General features: G+C 45.4%; 1 protein-coding gene across 13 annotated transcripts in view; it reads right to left on the bottom strand.

Annotated features, from left to right (window-relative positions):
- lmo7b (LIM domain 7b) overlaps nt 1–8,239 on the bottom strand; it is a 46,574-nt gene extending 38,335 nt beyond the window's left edge. For 7 of the 13 annotated variants that reach the window (XM_045699616.1, XM_045699625.1, XM_045699621.1 and 4 more), the window contains exons 1-6: nt 7,742–8,230; nt 7,469–7,581; nt 4,391–4,461; nt 1,939–2,008; nt 1,355–1,461; nt 757–787 (exon numbers count right to left, since the gene is read on the bottom strand). In XM_045699616.1, the coding sequence (XP_045555572.1) occupies nt 757–787; nt 1,355–1,461; nt 1,939–2,008; nt 4,391–4,461; nt 7,469–7,537 (348 nt within the window). In that variant the 5' untranslated portion in view covers nt 7,538–7,581; nt 7,742–8,230. Of the gene's footprint in view, nt 1–756; nt 788–1,354; nt 1,462–1,938; nt 2,009–4,390; nt 4,462–7,468; nt 7,582–7,741 lie in introns of all 13 variants that reach the window. The other 6 variants (XM_045699624.1, XM_045699619.1, XM_045699626.1 and 3 more) reach the window with 5 other exon arrangements.
- Between the last annotated feature and the right edge of the window lie 7,549 nt (nt 8,240–15,788).

Here is a 15,788-nt window from a genome sequence, read left to right on the forward strand (position 1 = left end):
CGTCATTATTAAGTAGAGGACGGTCGCGGCGGGGCCGCTTCCTGTCACCGCGTAGACTAGAGGACGGTCGCGGCGGGGCCGCTTCCTGTCACCGCGTAGACTAGAGGACGGTCGCAGCGGGGCCGCTTCCTGTCACCGCGTAGACTAGGAGGACGGTCGCAGCGGGGCCGCTTCCTGTCACCGCGTAGACTAGAGGACGGTCGCAGCGGGGCCGCTTCCTGTCACCGCGTAGACTAGAGGACAGTCGCGGCAGGGCCGCTTCCTGTCACCGCGTAGACTAGAGGACAGTCGCGGCAGGGCCGCTTCCTGTCACCGCGTAGACTAGAGGACAGTCGCGGCAGGGCCGCTTCCTGTCACCGCGTAGACTAGAGGACAGTCGCGGCAGGGCCGCTTCCTGTCACCGCGTAGACTAGAGGACAGTCGCGGCAGGGCCGCTTCCTGTCACCGCGTAGACTAGAGGACAGTCGCAGCAGGGCCGCTTCCTGTCACCGCGTAGACTAGAGGACAGTCGCAGCAGGGCCGCTTCCTGTCACCGCGTAGACTAGAGGACAGTCGCAGCAGGGCCGCTTCCTGTCACCGCGTAGACTAGAGGACAGTCGCAGCAGGGCCGCTTCCTGTCACCGCGTAGACTAGAGGACGGTCGCAGCAGGGCTGTTACACAGTAAGAATATTTGCGATGGGAATTATGACAGTTCAAAGCTTTAGCCCACTACCCTTTCTAGTGAACACAAACAATTAAAGTACATTTCCACTTACGTTTTTCAGCCTCCTTTTGCCCTCTACACACCTGAGGAGAAAGTGAGATTTCTTAGTCCAACCAAAGACGACACACACAGGCTAATGTTTACCCATGGCTTCTCACTAACAAGAGGTGATCTATTATGGACAAGTCTATAAAATAATATTCTGTTTAAATAGCCACTCTGATATGACTCATGTGAAACACCGTACTGTTGTTGACTCATCCAGCCATGTGGTTTAGCTGCCTAGTCAAATCAGCTCCTTCCCGTGGTGCCATCAGACAACCCCACTAATCGACACCATGCAATCAGTGATAACACAACTAGCTGTATAACCCTACACACACACAGTCAGTATACACTAGCATTCCAACCAGTGAGACACTGGCCAAGAAATACATGGTGAAACACCGTCAAAACACCAACGGGCGCCGCCGCCCAGCGAACAGCCCCTCCAACGGGCGCCGCCGCCCAGCGAACAGCCCCTCCAACGGGTACTGTCTAACATCACTATAAGTCCAGCAGCACCAGGGGTGAAAACCCTATTAATCCTTCACTTCCATTTGATTTGTTCTACAAATAAATAAATAAATATCAAATAAAATCCCTTTTACCTGAGTGTAGCGCGTGTGGACAGGTCTTGCAGGTCTCCAGGGTGAAACAGCTGAGCCTCGTGTAGACCCAATGTACCACACGCTCTCAGGAACACATTCACATTGTCCTGGGGGGGGGGGGAGCGGCAGAGAGAGGGGGGAGCAAAGAGAGGGGGGAGCAGAGAGAGGGGGAGCAGAGAGAGGGGGAGCAGAGAGAGGGGGGAGCAGAGGGGGGGAGCAGAGGGGGGGGAGCAGAGGGGGAGGAGCAATAGAGGTACCATACAGAACAATCAGAGAAGTCTTCGGCCTAAAGACGATCATATGACATGGTGGGAGGAGTCTCCAAACAGCTTCCCAGGATCCTTTTCGAACAAGTGGATCCTTGACAGTTTGACTAGCCGCTGAACCAATGTGTTGAACTACCCCAACTCAGTTTGTCATGTTCATCACATTACTAAACCCTTAAACAGTTTCAGATCTGCCACACTAAAAGCAGGAAACCGCAGAGAAAGACAGCAGGAAGTTGAACTAGTGTCACACTGGCAGGCGAGACATCTCCCTGCAGTCTCAATATGAAATGTAGAATGGCTTCACAGTGAACTCACCAGTCCGGCCATTGGAGTAGACAGTATGTTCATTCTCTTAATAACACCTGGTTTCAGCTGGTTGATTAGACTGAGAAAGAAGACAGAGAGAGAGAGACGAACAGATGAGTTAAGAGAGCGTGACCGTCGTAAAGGGGGGGTTCATAGAACCACATCCTATGGACTCTATTCTCCAGATATATATATACACACTACAGTTCCCATTATACTCACTGGCAGAGCAGGACTCCATTCTCCAGATATATATACACACTACAGTTCCCATTATACTCACTAGCAGAGCAAGACTCCATTCTCCAGATATATACACACTACAGTTCCCATAATACTCACTGGCAGAGCAGGACTCCATTCTCCAGATATAAACACTACAGTTCCCATAATACTCACTAGCAGAGCAAGACTCCATTCTCCAGATATATACACACTACAGTTCCCATAATACTCACTGGCAGAGCAGGACTCCATTCTCCAGATATAAACACTACAGTTCCCATAATACTCACTAGCAGAGCAAGACTCCATTCTCCAGATATATACACACTACAGTTCCCATAATACTCACTGGCAGAGCAGGACTCCATTCTCCAGATATAAACACTACAGTTCCCATAATACTCACTAGCAGAGCAAGACTCCATTCTCCAGATATATACACACTACAGTTCCCATAATACTCACTGGCAGAGCAGGACTCCATTCTCCAGATATAAACACTACAGTTCCCATAATACTCACTAGCAGAGCAAGACTCCATTCTCCAGATATATATACACTACAGTTCCCATAATACTCACTGGCAGAGCAGGACTCCATTCTCCAGATATAAACACTACAGTTCCCATAATACTCACTAGCAGAGCAAGACTCCATTCTCCAGATATATATACACTACAGTTCACATAATACTCACTGGCAGAGCAGGACTCCATTCTCCAGATATATATACACCACAGTACCCATAATACTCACTGGCAGAGCTCCATTCTCCAGATATATACACACACTACAGTACCCATAATACTCACTGGCAGAGCTCCATTCTCCAGATATAAACACTACAGTTCCCATAATACTCACTAGCAGAGCAAGACTCCATTCTCCAGATATATATACACTACAGTTCCCATAATACTCACTGGCAGAGCAGGACTCCATTCTCCAGATATAAACACTACAGTTCCCATAATACTCACTAGCAGAGCAAGACTCCATTCTCCAGATATATATACACTACAGTTCACATAATACTCACTGGCAGAGCAGGACTCCATTCTCCAGATATATATACACCACAGTACCCATAATACTCACTGGCAGAGCTCCATTCTCCAGATATATACACACACTACAGTACCCATAATACTCACTGGCAGAGCTCCATTCTCCAGATATAAACACTACAGTTCCCATAATACTCACTAGCAGAGCAAGACTCCATTCTCCAGATATATATACACTACAGTTCCCATAATACTCACTGGCAGAGCAGGACTCCATTCTCCAGATATAAACACTACAGTTCCCATAATACTCACTAGCAGAGCAAGACTCCATTCTCCAGATATATATACACTACAGTTCACATAATACTCACTGGCAGAGCAGGACTCCATTCTCCAGATATATATACACCACAGTACCCATAATACTCACTGGCAGAGCTCCATTCTCCAGATATATACACACACTACAGTACCCATAATACTCACTGGCAGAGCTCCATTCTCCAGATATAAACACTACAGTTCCCATAATACTCACTAGCAGAGCAAGACTCCATTCTCCAGATATATATACACTACAGTTCCCATAATACTCACTGGCAGAGCAGGACTCCATTCTCCAGATATAAACACTACAGTTCCCATAATACTCACTAGCAGAGCAAGACTCCATTCTCCAGATATATATACACTACAGTTCACATAATACTCACTGGCAGAGCAGGACTCCATTCTCCAGATATATATACACCACAGTACCCATAATACTCACTGGCAGAGCTCCATTCTCCAGATATATACACACACTACAGTACCCATAATACTCACTGGCAGAGCTCCATTCTCCAGATATAAACACTACAGTTCCCATAATACTCACTAGCAGAGCAAGACTCCATTCTCCAGATATATATACACTACAGTTCCCATAATACTCACTGGCAGAGCAGGACTCCATTCTCCAGATATAAACACTACAGTTCCCATAATACTCACTAGCAGAGCAAGACTCCATTCTCCAGATATATATACACTACAGTTCACATAATACTCACTGGCAGAGCAGGACTCCATTCTCCAGATATATATACACCACAGTACCCATAATACTCACTGGCAGAGCTCCATTCTCCAGATATATACACACACTACAGTACCCATAATACTCACTGGCAGAGCTCCATTCTCCAGATATATACACACACTACAGTTCCCACAATACTCACTGGCAGAGCAGGACTCCATTCTCCAGAGCGGAGCGGAAGTTGTTACTCCCGAATGATTTATTTGTCACTTCCTATATTACAGGAAGAGGAAAGAACACAATACCAGTGTCACAATTTAGATAAAACAAGCAAACATGCAAGTGTAATTTCACACTAAAATGTCCTCTTGGATCACTGAGATTATAATCTGTATTTACCTAGTGCATAATTATGTTTTTTTTAAATCAGATATTTTGTATTTTACCACAATTCTTTACTAAATTGTCATTACTGTTACAGTCCAAAAAGTAATAAACAAATCAATGTTTAATATGTTTTTAAAACATTGCTCTCCTTATGAAAAGGTCTGAGCCAAGCGGGGTAGAGGGGGGGAGGGTGTGTAATGAGAAAGCCAAGCGGGGTAAAAGGGGGGAGGGTGTGTAATGAGAAAGCCAAGCGGGGTAAAAGGGGGGAGGGTGTGTAATGAGAAAGCCAAGCGGGGTAAAAGGGGGGAGGGTGTGTAATGAGAAAGCCAAGCGGGGTAAAAGGGGGGGTGTGTAATGAGAAAGCCAAGCGGGGTAATGAGAAAGCCAAGCGGGGTAATGAGAAAGCCAAGCGGGGTAATGAGAAAGCCAAGCGGGGTAATGAGAAAGCCAAGCGGGGTAATGAGAAAGCCAAGCGGGGTAATGAGAAAGCCAAGCGGGGTAATGAGAAAGCCAAGCGGGGTAATGAGAAAGCCAAGCGGGGTAATGAGAAAGCCAAGCGGGGTAATGAGAAAGCCAAGCGGGGTAATGAGAAAGCCAAGCGGGGTAATGAGAAAGCCAAGCGGGGTAATGAGAAAGCCAAGCGGGGTAATGAGAAAGCCAAGCGGGGTAATGAGAAAGCCAAGCGGGGTAATGAGAAAGCCAAGCGGGGTAATGAGAAAGCCAAGCGGGGTAATGAGAAAGCCAAGCGGGGTAATGAGAAAGCCAAGCGGGGTAATGAGAAAGCCAAGCGGGGTAATGAGAAAGCCAAGCGGGGTAATGAGAAAGCCAAGCGGGGTAATGAGAAAGCCAAGCGGGGTAATGAGAAAGCCAAGCGGGGTAAAGGGGGGTAATGAGAAAGCCAAGCGGGGTAATGAGAAAGCCAAGCGGGGTAAAAGGGGGGGGTGTTAGAAAACAGAAGCTCATTCTGAAAACATCTACTCATCTGTTCCCTGGCAGACCTTCATTGTAAATTAGAAAGTGTTATTTATTTAACTTAATATAACTAGCCAAGTCAGTTAAGATAAAAATAAATAAAAAAAATTAAATACTCCTCTAGATGATGCATCATGGGTAATCAAAGTGTTTTTAAATAAAGTTGAATAAATGTTACAGTAATGAGATGTCCACAGACACTCTGTAGGTAATATAGTTTCATGTAGACTTCAACCTAGATAAAAAACACAACATGCAATGTTGTTGGTCCCACATCCACCTGACAAGTGTGGCATAATATCAAGAAGATGATTAAACAGCATGATCATTACACAGGTGCACCTTGTGCTGGGGGGACAATACAAGGCCACTCTAAAATGTGCAGTTTTGTCACAACACAATGCCACAGATGTCCGAGGTTGAGGGGGCATGCAATTGGCATGCTGAATGCCCACCACAGCTACTGGTAGAGATGTGAATGTTCATTTCTCTACCATAAGCCGCTTCCAATGTCGTTTTAGAGAATTTGGCAGTAAATCCAACCGGCCTCACAACCGCAGGCGACATGCAGGTGCTGAAAAGTATCTCTGTCTGTAATAAAGCCATTTTGTGGGTAAAGACTCATTCTGATTGGCTGGACCTGGCCCCCAAGTGGGTGGGCCTATGCCCTCCCAGGTCCACCCATGGCTGTGCCCCTGCCCGGTCATGTGAAATCCATAGATTAAAGCCTAATGAATTTATTTTAATTGACCGATTAACTTAAATGAACTCAGTAAATTCTGACATTGTTGCATTTCCCCCCCCCCCCCTCTCTCTCTCTCTCTGTTGCACTGTTCTCTGTCTGAATGGTGCTGGGTCACATCATGCTGGGCTCAAGCCTTTGGGGCACTGTTGCCCATCACCCTGGAGGGAGTGCTTTGTTCATTCATTCACTGTTCCCTTCATCTCTCCCAGTCCCCTACCCTTCACCCCTCCCGGTCCCCTACCCTTCACCCCTCCCTGTCCCCTACCCGTCACCCCTCCCTGTCCCCTACCCGTCACCCCTCCCTGTCCCCTACCCTTCACCCCCTTCAGCTCTCCCTGTCCCCTAGCATTCACCCCTCTCCCAGTCCCCTACCCCTCTCCCAGTCCCCTACCCCTCCCCAGTCCCCCTACCCCCAGTCCCCTACCCCTCTCCCCAGTCCCCTACCCCTCTCCCCAGTCCCCTACCCCTCTCCCCAGTCCCCTACCCTTCATCTCGTGCACCTCCCCTCTACCTCAGAGGGAACAGGATGGAATGCAGCCTGCCAGCTCACCACTGTCCAATGAGGAAGACTTTATGAGGGCATCATATGAGCAGTGTAAAGTTAATATATTAAGTGATGATTCAATTGCAAAACAGCACATCTGAAAAAGCACAAAGACGTGCATGAAACCAAGAGACGTCATCCACTCCAAGAGCACAGATAACTCTGAAGAGCCTTATTTGCAAAACGGTGACGTAATCTGTGCTTTTATAGGCGTATTTATCTGTGTGCTATAAAAGTATATGAACACATTCACACTCAAGTTTGACAGTGGAAGCCATCGTCACCAATTATTTGCATTACAGGATTATATAATCACATTTTACATGTCATTAGGTTGTATAAACCAGTAGATTTAATGAATGAGCCTCTTGTCTGTTAAAATGTATCACGTGGAATAATTACCCAAAATATAATTAAGTAATGAATAAGACTAAGTTTGGACTAGCGGAAACAATTAAACTTTTCCTCTTATTAAAAAGTGTGAGACGCCTTTGACGTTGAGTTCTGTAGGCTGCTGTAGTCCATCAAAAACACCCATTTACCTGGATAGATTTAGTTCGGTACATCAACCCAATCATTGGATGAAACGAGATGTTTTGGACGTGGTTATAAATGAATCCGCTCAGACTTACCTCCATCCAGCGTTGAGCCTCGGTGAAGGCATCTTCACAGGTCACACTGGTCTGTTCTCTCCACTCCATCTTTACCACACGCTCCTCAAACACAGACAAGAAACGTTTCGGTTCTAGTTGAAAGAGAACAAGGGGGGAAAAAAACGTCGGTCCTTATTGATATCGTTATGCCTCCCCTAAATACAAAACAAACAGCTTCAATCAAACCATTTCCCTGTCGACAGAAACACAATTATCCGGGGATGACGGTATTGTAAAAAAAAAATGTGTTACCTGCGTCAAATTTCAGCTGCGAAACTTGAAAGTGTTAACTCTGCTCACCGGTGAACGATTCCCGTTAATTGACTTCCGCGCGCCTCGCATGGGGGACACTTTGTTACCAAACATTATTGACACGTGCGGTAACCGAAGTGGGCGTTTCCTGTTGTTTGCTACGTCATCCTGTTCTGCAGCTGACGGCGTTTCTCTGTACTGAACACCAGGGGGCGTCACGGAGTCATAACGCGGCCTGCGCTGGTCACGTCGCCGTCTTCAGTGAAGGAAGAAGTGGTTCCACTAAATAACACAGCCACCAAGTCACATTCCACAGCCACAAAGACAACATTTGGCTACAAAACAAAAAAATGTGCTTTTTGGACTTCATCTGAGGTTTTGGGTTATGCATTAAGGTAAGCAGTGTGGTTAAGGTTAGGGGTAGGTTAGGGGTAGGTTTAAAATATGCTTTTAAGAAGAGAAATTGTGAGAAAGAGAGAGAGAGACAGACAGACAGACAGACAAAGAGACAGAGACAGCGAAAGAGAGAGTCAGAAAGACAGAGAGAGAAATAGAGAGAGAGAGAGAGAGAGAGAGAGAGAGAGAGAGAGGAAGAGTCAGAGAGAGAGAGAGAGACAGAGAGTCAGAAAGACAGAGAGGGAGAGAGAGAGAGAGAGGAAGAGGGAGAGTCAGAGAGAGAGAGGGAGATTCAGAGAGAGAGAGGAAGAGAGAGACAGAAAGAGGAAGAGGGAGAGTCAGAGAGAGAGGGAGAGTCAGAGAGAGAGACAGAGAGAGAGAGAGAGAGAGAGAGATAGAGGGAGATTCAGAGAGAGAGAGAAATAGAGAGACAGAGAGAGAAATAGAGAGACAGAGAGAGGAAGAGGGAGACAGAGAGAGAGAGGAAGAGGGAGAGTCAGAGAGAGAGAGGAAGAGGGAGAGTCAGACAGAGAGAGAAAGAGAGAGACAGAGAGAGAAATAGAGAGACAGAGAGAGGAAGAGGGAGACAGAGAGAGAGAGGAAGAGGGAGAGTCAGAGAGAGAGAGGAAGAGGGAGAGTCAGACAGAGAGAGAAAGAGAGAGACAGAAAGAGGAAGAGGAGACAGACAGAGAGGGGGGGTAAATAACAGTAAACTGTTTCACCACTCCAGTCTACTCTACGCCTTCAGTCTCAGTCCAGGTCTGGAAGGTATTTCTTCATCACGGTCTCTCTGTTTGGCTTAATTAGGAATATATTCAGCATCAACAACAGCATTTAGGGTCACAGCAGTATGTCCATGTATATTGGTTGCCTAAACAGTTTAGCAGATGTTATAACGGTGCCTCCGAATGCTTGTGTTACTAACTCCTAGAAACATGTTTATGTTACTAACTCCTAGAAACATGTTTATGTTACTAACTCCTAACAGGGTAGAAACATGTTTATGTTACTAACTCCTAGAAACATGTTTATGTTACTAACTCCTAGAAACATGTTTGTGTTACTAACTCCTAACAGGGTAGAAACATGTTTATGTTACTAACTCCTAGAAACATGTTTATGTTACTAACTCCTAGAAACATGTTTGTGTTACTAACTCCTAGAAACATGTTTATATTACTAACTCCTAGAAACATGTTTATGTTACTAACTCCTAACAGGGTAGAAACATGTTTATGTTATTAACTCCTAGAAACATGTTTGTGTTACTAACTCCTAGAAACATGTTTATGTTACTAACTCCTAGAAACATGTTTATGTTACTAACTCCTAACAGGGTAGAAACATGTTTATGTTACTAACTCCTAGAAACATGTTTATGTTACTAACTCCTAGAAACATGTTTATGTTACTAACTCCTAACAGGGTAGAAACATGTTTATGTTACTAACTCCTAGAAACATGTTTATGTTACTAACTCCTAGAAACAGGGTAGAAACATGTTTATGTTACTAACTCCTAGAAACATGTTTATGTTACTAACTCCTAGAAACATGTTTATGTTACTAACTCCTAGAAACATGTTTATGTTACTAACTCCTAGAAACATGTTTATGTTACTAACTCCTAAAAAAGGGTAGAAACATGTTTATGTTACTAACTCCAACAGGTAGAAACATGTTTATGTTACTAACTCCTAGAAACATGTTTATGTTACTAACTCCTAGAAACATGTTTATGTTACTAACTCCTAGAAACATGTTTATGTTACTAACTCCTAGAAACATGTTGAACTAGAAACATGTTTATGTTACTAACTCCTAGAAACATGTTTATGTTACTAACTCCAACAGAGTAGAAACATGTTTATGTTACTAACTCCACAGGGTAGAAACATGTTTATGTTACTAACTCCTAGAAACATGTTTATGTTACTAACTCCTAGAAACATGTTTATGTTATTAACTCCTAGAAACATGTTTATGTTACTAACTCCGTAGAAACATGTTTATGTTACTAACTCCTAGAAACATGTTTATGTTACTAACTCCTAAAAGGGTAGAAACATGTTTATGTTACTAACTCCTAGAAACATGTTTATGTTACTAACTCCTAGAAACATGTTTATGTTACTAACTCCTAACAGGGTAGAAACATGTTTATGTTACTAACTCCTAGAAACATGTTTATGTTACTAACTCCTAGAAACAGGGTAGAAACATGTTTATGTTACTAACTCCTAGAAACATGTTTATGTTACTAACTCCTAGAAACATGTTTATGTTATTAACTCCTAGAAACATGTTTATGTTACTAACTCCTAGAAACATGTATGTTACTAACCTAGAAACATGTTTATGTTACTAACTCCTAGAAACAGGGTAGAAACATGTTTATGTTACTAACTCCTAGAAACATGAGTTGTAGAAACATGTTTATGTTACTAACTCCTAACAGGGTAGAAACATGTTTATGTTACTAACTCCTAGAAACATGTTTATGTTACTAACTCCTAAAGGTAGAAACATGTTTATGTTACTAACTCCTAGAAACATGTTTATGTTACTAACTCCTAGAAACATGTTTATGTTACTAACTCCTGAAACAGGGTAGAAACATGTTTATGTTACTAACTCCTAACAGGGTAGAAACATGTTTATGTTACTAACTCCTAAGGGTAGAAACATGTTTATGTTACTAACTCCAGGTAGAAACATGTTTATGTTACTAACTCCCAGGTAGAAACATGTTTATGTTACTAACTCCTAGAAACATGTTTATGTTACTAACTCCTAGAAACATGTTTATGTTACTAACTCCTAGAAACATGTTTATGTTACTAACTCCTAAAGGGTAGAAACATGTTTATGTTACTAACTCCCAGATAGAAACGTGTTTATGTTACTAACTCCTAAAAGGGTAGATAGATGTTTATGTTACTAACTCCTAGAAACATGTTTATGTTACTAACTCCTAGAAACATGTTTATGTTACTAACTCCTAAAAGGGTAGAAAGATGTTTATGTTACTAACTCCTAGAAACATGTTTATGTTACTAACTCCTAGAAACATGTTTATGTTACTAACTCCTAAAAGGGTAGAAACATGTTTATGTTACTAACTCCTAGAAACATGTTTATGTTACTAACTCCTAAAAGGGTAGAAAGATGTTTATGTTACTAACTCCTAGAAACATGTTTATGTTACTAACTCCTAAAAGGGTAGAAACATGTTTATGTTACTAACTCCAAACAGGTGTCTTGTCTTTGGCTATGCCAGATTAAGTGATATGACATGCTATTCTATAAAATAATTTCTCTGTAACTAATATTACCTGATTGAGCTAATCATGTAAATGTAATTAACTAGAAAGTCGGGGCACCACGAAAGAATGTTTATAGAGCTGTTATCTTCCGAATAAACTCTGAAAGACCTGGTAATATTTTACATCAATAGCAGTCAATATTAATCGTCATCTTATTACAATCTCATCTGAAAGTTGTAAATTCTTGGTTATCTTCACGAACCCTGGCTAACAAGTTGAATCAGCAATACAAAATTGGGTTGAATTATTTATTTACCAAATACCTAACTAATCACACAGAATTACATATACACAGAATACAAATGATGTCATACAGAAAACGTCCCTGGTGGACGGATCCTGTATGATGGCTTGTTACACAAAGAGAGGGGGTTGGGCTTGAATGAAAGAGCGGGAAGACTGAGGACCAAAGGGAGGAGCTAAGCTATCGTAAATGTAGTATCTTATGCATTCTAAATAACCGCCCATTTGGAAAAGGAAAATGCTATAAATATTTACTCTGAGCTGCGCTTCGGTAGGTTGGTCGTAGATGCTGGCCGTGTTGGCCAACAGAGATCTTCCTCTCCTCGGAAGAATGTCTCTGGTGGTAAATTGGATACGTGGTGGTATCTTCGTCTGTCTGTTAGACTGGATACGTCGTCCGTCCTTTCCTTTCCCACGTTTACAGCGGCCGCTGCTAACTCAACGGCTAGGAAGTATCACTTCTGTAGTGAATAAGAGTTCAAAGTTCATACAATTCGCAACCAAAGCTCACGCCGAGGTTGGCTTAGTTCTGTACTTGACATGTTAGTCCTTTTTAACGCAGAAGCTGCAGACCTCACGTACCCGGAATACGAGGTTACATTTTCGTCAAGGGCTTATATAGTGGCGAGGGGAGAAGCGTGTGTTTCATAGTTTATAACCCCTGTCTCTTCACAGGGGCGGGCCACTGATTGAGCAGGGCTCTAAACTTATGAAAACCCAATTCTCTCATTTGGAAGCTAAAATTACATTTCATCTTATCACAAATAGTTTCATATTTAAACATTTTAAATTGCTCAACAATTCCATGTGAATCTGATAACTAGAATGTGTCGACTTTCCCAGATACAGTTTATGTCATCCTGTCATCAGTAATAATGTCTCAGATGACAACCGAACTGACATCATATTCATTAAGTACCGACGCATATTTCCAACTGGTTCTATTACCGAAATATGGTTCCTTTCCCCCCACTTGTTTGATGTTCCCAGACTCTCTATATTTAACAAAGGCTATTCAACAGTCCTTCAGTAGGGTCAGAGAGAGAGAGAGAGAAGGGAAGGGAGAAAGGTATTTATGGGGGGGGGTCATAAACCTTACCCACAGGCCATCGTCATGACACAGGTCAGCCAAACAATATTACAGTGAGCTGTGTGAATAATCCGATATATTCATCCACAGTTTGAAAAACAGTATAAAAGAAACGGTCCAGTGTTTAACGTCTCTATACACCGCGGGGTCATGACTGACAGCCTCGATAAAGATGAGCAGCAATGGACTCTAAGGTTTTTCTAAGGTTCAGGGTAGAGTACCGGGTGGTAGCCGGGTAGTAACAGGTTCAGGGTAGAGTACCGGGTGGTAGCCGGCTAGTAACAGGTTCAGGGTAGAGTACCGGGTGGTAGCCGGCTAGTAACAGGTTCAGGGTAGAGTACCGGGTGGTAGCCGGCTAGTAACAGGTTCAGGGTAGAGTACCGGGTGGTAGCCAGCTAGTAACAGGTTCAGGGTAGAGTACCGGGTGGTAGCCGGCTAGTAACAGGTTCAGGGTAGAGTACCGGGTGGTAGCCGGGTAGTAACAGTGACTAAGGTTCAGGGTAGAGTACCGGGTGGTAGCCAGCTAGTAACAGGTTCAGGGTAGAGTACCGGGTGGTAGCCGGCTAGTAACAGGTTCAAGGTAGAGTACCAGGTGGTAGCCGGCTAGTAACAGGTTCAGGGTAGAGTACCGGGTGGTAGCCGGGTAGTGACAGGTTCAGGTAGAGTACCGGGTGGTAGCCGGCTAGTAACAGGTTCAGGGTAGAGTACCGGGTGGTAGCCGGCTAGTAACAGGTTCAGGGTAGAGTACCGGGTGGTAACCGGGTAGTGACAGGTTCAGGGTAGAGTACCGGGTGGTAGCCGGCTAGTAACAGGTTCAGGGTAGAGTACCGGGTGGTAGCCGGGTAGTAACAGGTTCAGGGTAGAGTACCGGGTGGTAGCCGGCTAGTAACAGGTTCAGGGTAGAGTACCGGGTGGTAGCCGGCTAGTAACAGGTTCAGGGTAGAGTACCGGGTGGTAGCCGGCTAGTAACAGGTTCAGGGTAGAGTACCGGGTGGTAGCCAGCTAGTAACAGGTTCAGGGTAGAGTACCGGGTGGTAGCCGGCTAGTAACAGGTTCAGGGTAGAGTACCGGGTGGTAGCCGGGTAGTAACAGTGACTAAGGTTCAGGGTAGAGTACCGGGTGGTAGCCAGCTAGTAACAGGTTCAGGGTAGAGTACCGGGTGGTAGCCGGCTAGTAACAGGTTCAAGGTAGAGTACCGGGTGGTAGCCGGCTAGTAACAGGTTCAGGGTAGAGTACCGGGTGGTAGCCGGCTAGTAACAGGTTCAGGGTAGAGTACCGGGTGGTAGCCGGCTAGTAACAGGTTCAGGGTAGAGTACCGGGTGGTAGCCGGCTAGTAACAGGTTCAGGGTAGAGTACCGGGTGGTAGCCAGGTAGTAACAGGTTCAGGGTAGAGTACCGGGTGGTAGCCGGCTAGTAACAGGTTCAGGGTAGAGTACCGGGTGGTAGCCGGCTAGTAACAGGTTCAGGGTAGAGAACCGGGTGGTAGCCGGGTAGTAACAGTGACTAAGGTTCAGGGTAGAGTACCGGGTGGTAGCCAGCTAGTAACAGGTTCAGGGTAGAGTACCGTGTGGTAGCCGGGTAGTAACAGGTTCAGGGTAGAGTACCGGGTGGTAGCCGGCTAGTAACAGGTTCAGGGTAGAGTACCGGGTGGTAGTCGGGTAGTAACAGGTTCAGGGTAGAGTACCGGGTGGTAGCCGGGTAGTAACACTAGGTTCAGGGAAGAGTACCGGGTGGTAGCCGGCTAGTAACAGGTTCAGGGTAGAGTACCGGGTGGTAGCCAGCTAGTAACAGGTTCAGGGTAGAGTACCGGGTGGTAGCCGGGTAGTAACTAGGTTCAGGGTAGAGTACCGGGTGGTAGCCAGCTAGTAACAGTGACTAAGGTTCAGGGTAGAGTAACCGGGTGGTGGCCGGCTAGTAACAGGTTCAGGGTAGAGTACCGGGTGGTAGCCAGCTAGTAACAGGTTCAGGGTAGAGTACCGGGTGGTAGCCGGCTAGTAACAGGTTCAGGGTAGAGTACCGGGTGGTAGCCAGCTAGTAACAGGTTCAGGGTAGAGTACCAGGTGGTAGCCAGCTAGTAACAGGTTCAGGGTAGAGTACCGGGTGGTAGCCGGCTAGTAACAGTGACTAAGGTTCAGGGTAGAGTACCGGGTGGTAGCCGGTTAGTAACAGGTTCAGGGTAGAGTACCGGGTGGTAGCCGGCTAGTAACAGGTTCAGGGTAGAGTACCGGGTGGTAGCCAGCTAGTAACAGTAACTAAGGTTCAAGGTAGAGTACCGGGTGGTAGCCAGCTAGTAACAGTTACTAAGGTTCGGGGTAGAGTACCGGGTGGTAGCCAGCTAGTAACAGGTTCAGGGTAGAGTACTGGGTGGTAGCCGGCTAGTGTACCGGGTGGTAGCCGGCTAGTAACAGGTTCAGTAATAGGTTCAGGGTAGAGTACTGGGTGGTAGCCGGCTAGTAACAGGTTCAGGGTAGAGTACCGGGTGGTAGCCAGCTAGTAACAGGTTCAGGGTAGAGTACTGGGTGGTAGCCGGCTAGTAACAGGTTCAGGGTAGAGTACCGGATGGTAGCCGGCTAGTGACAGGTTCAGGGTAGAGTACCGGGTGGTAGCCGGGTAGTAACAGGAAGGTTCAGGGTAGAGTACCGGGTGGTAGCCAGCTAGTAACAGGTTCAGGGTAGAGTACCGGGTGGTAGCCGGGTAGTAACAGGTTCAGGGTAGAGTACCGGGTGGTAGCCAGCTAGTAACAGGTTCAGGGTAGAGTACCGGGTGGTAGCCAGCTAGTAACAGGTTCAGGGTAGAGTACCGGTTGGTAGCCAGCTAGTAACAGGTTCAGGGTAGAGTACCGGGTGGTAGCCAGCTAGTAACAGGTTCAGGGTAGAGTACCGGGTGGTAGCCGGCTAGTAACAGGTTCAGGGTAGAGTACCGGGTGGTAGCCAGGTGCTGTAGATGTCCTGGAGGGCAGGCGGTGTGCCCCGGTGATGTACTGGTCTGACCGC

Source organism: Salmo salar, chromosome ssa17 (genome assembly GCF_905237065.1).
Source record: "Salmo salar chromosome ssa17, Ssal_v3.1, whole genome shotgun sequence".
Taxonomy (NCBI): Eukaryota; Metazoa; Chordata; class Actinopteri; order Salmoniformes; family Salmonidae; genus Salmo; species Salmo salar.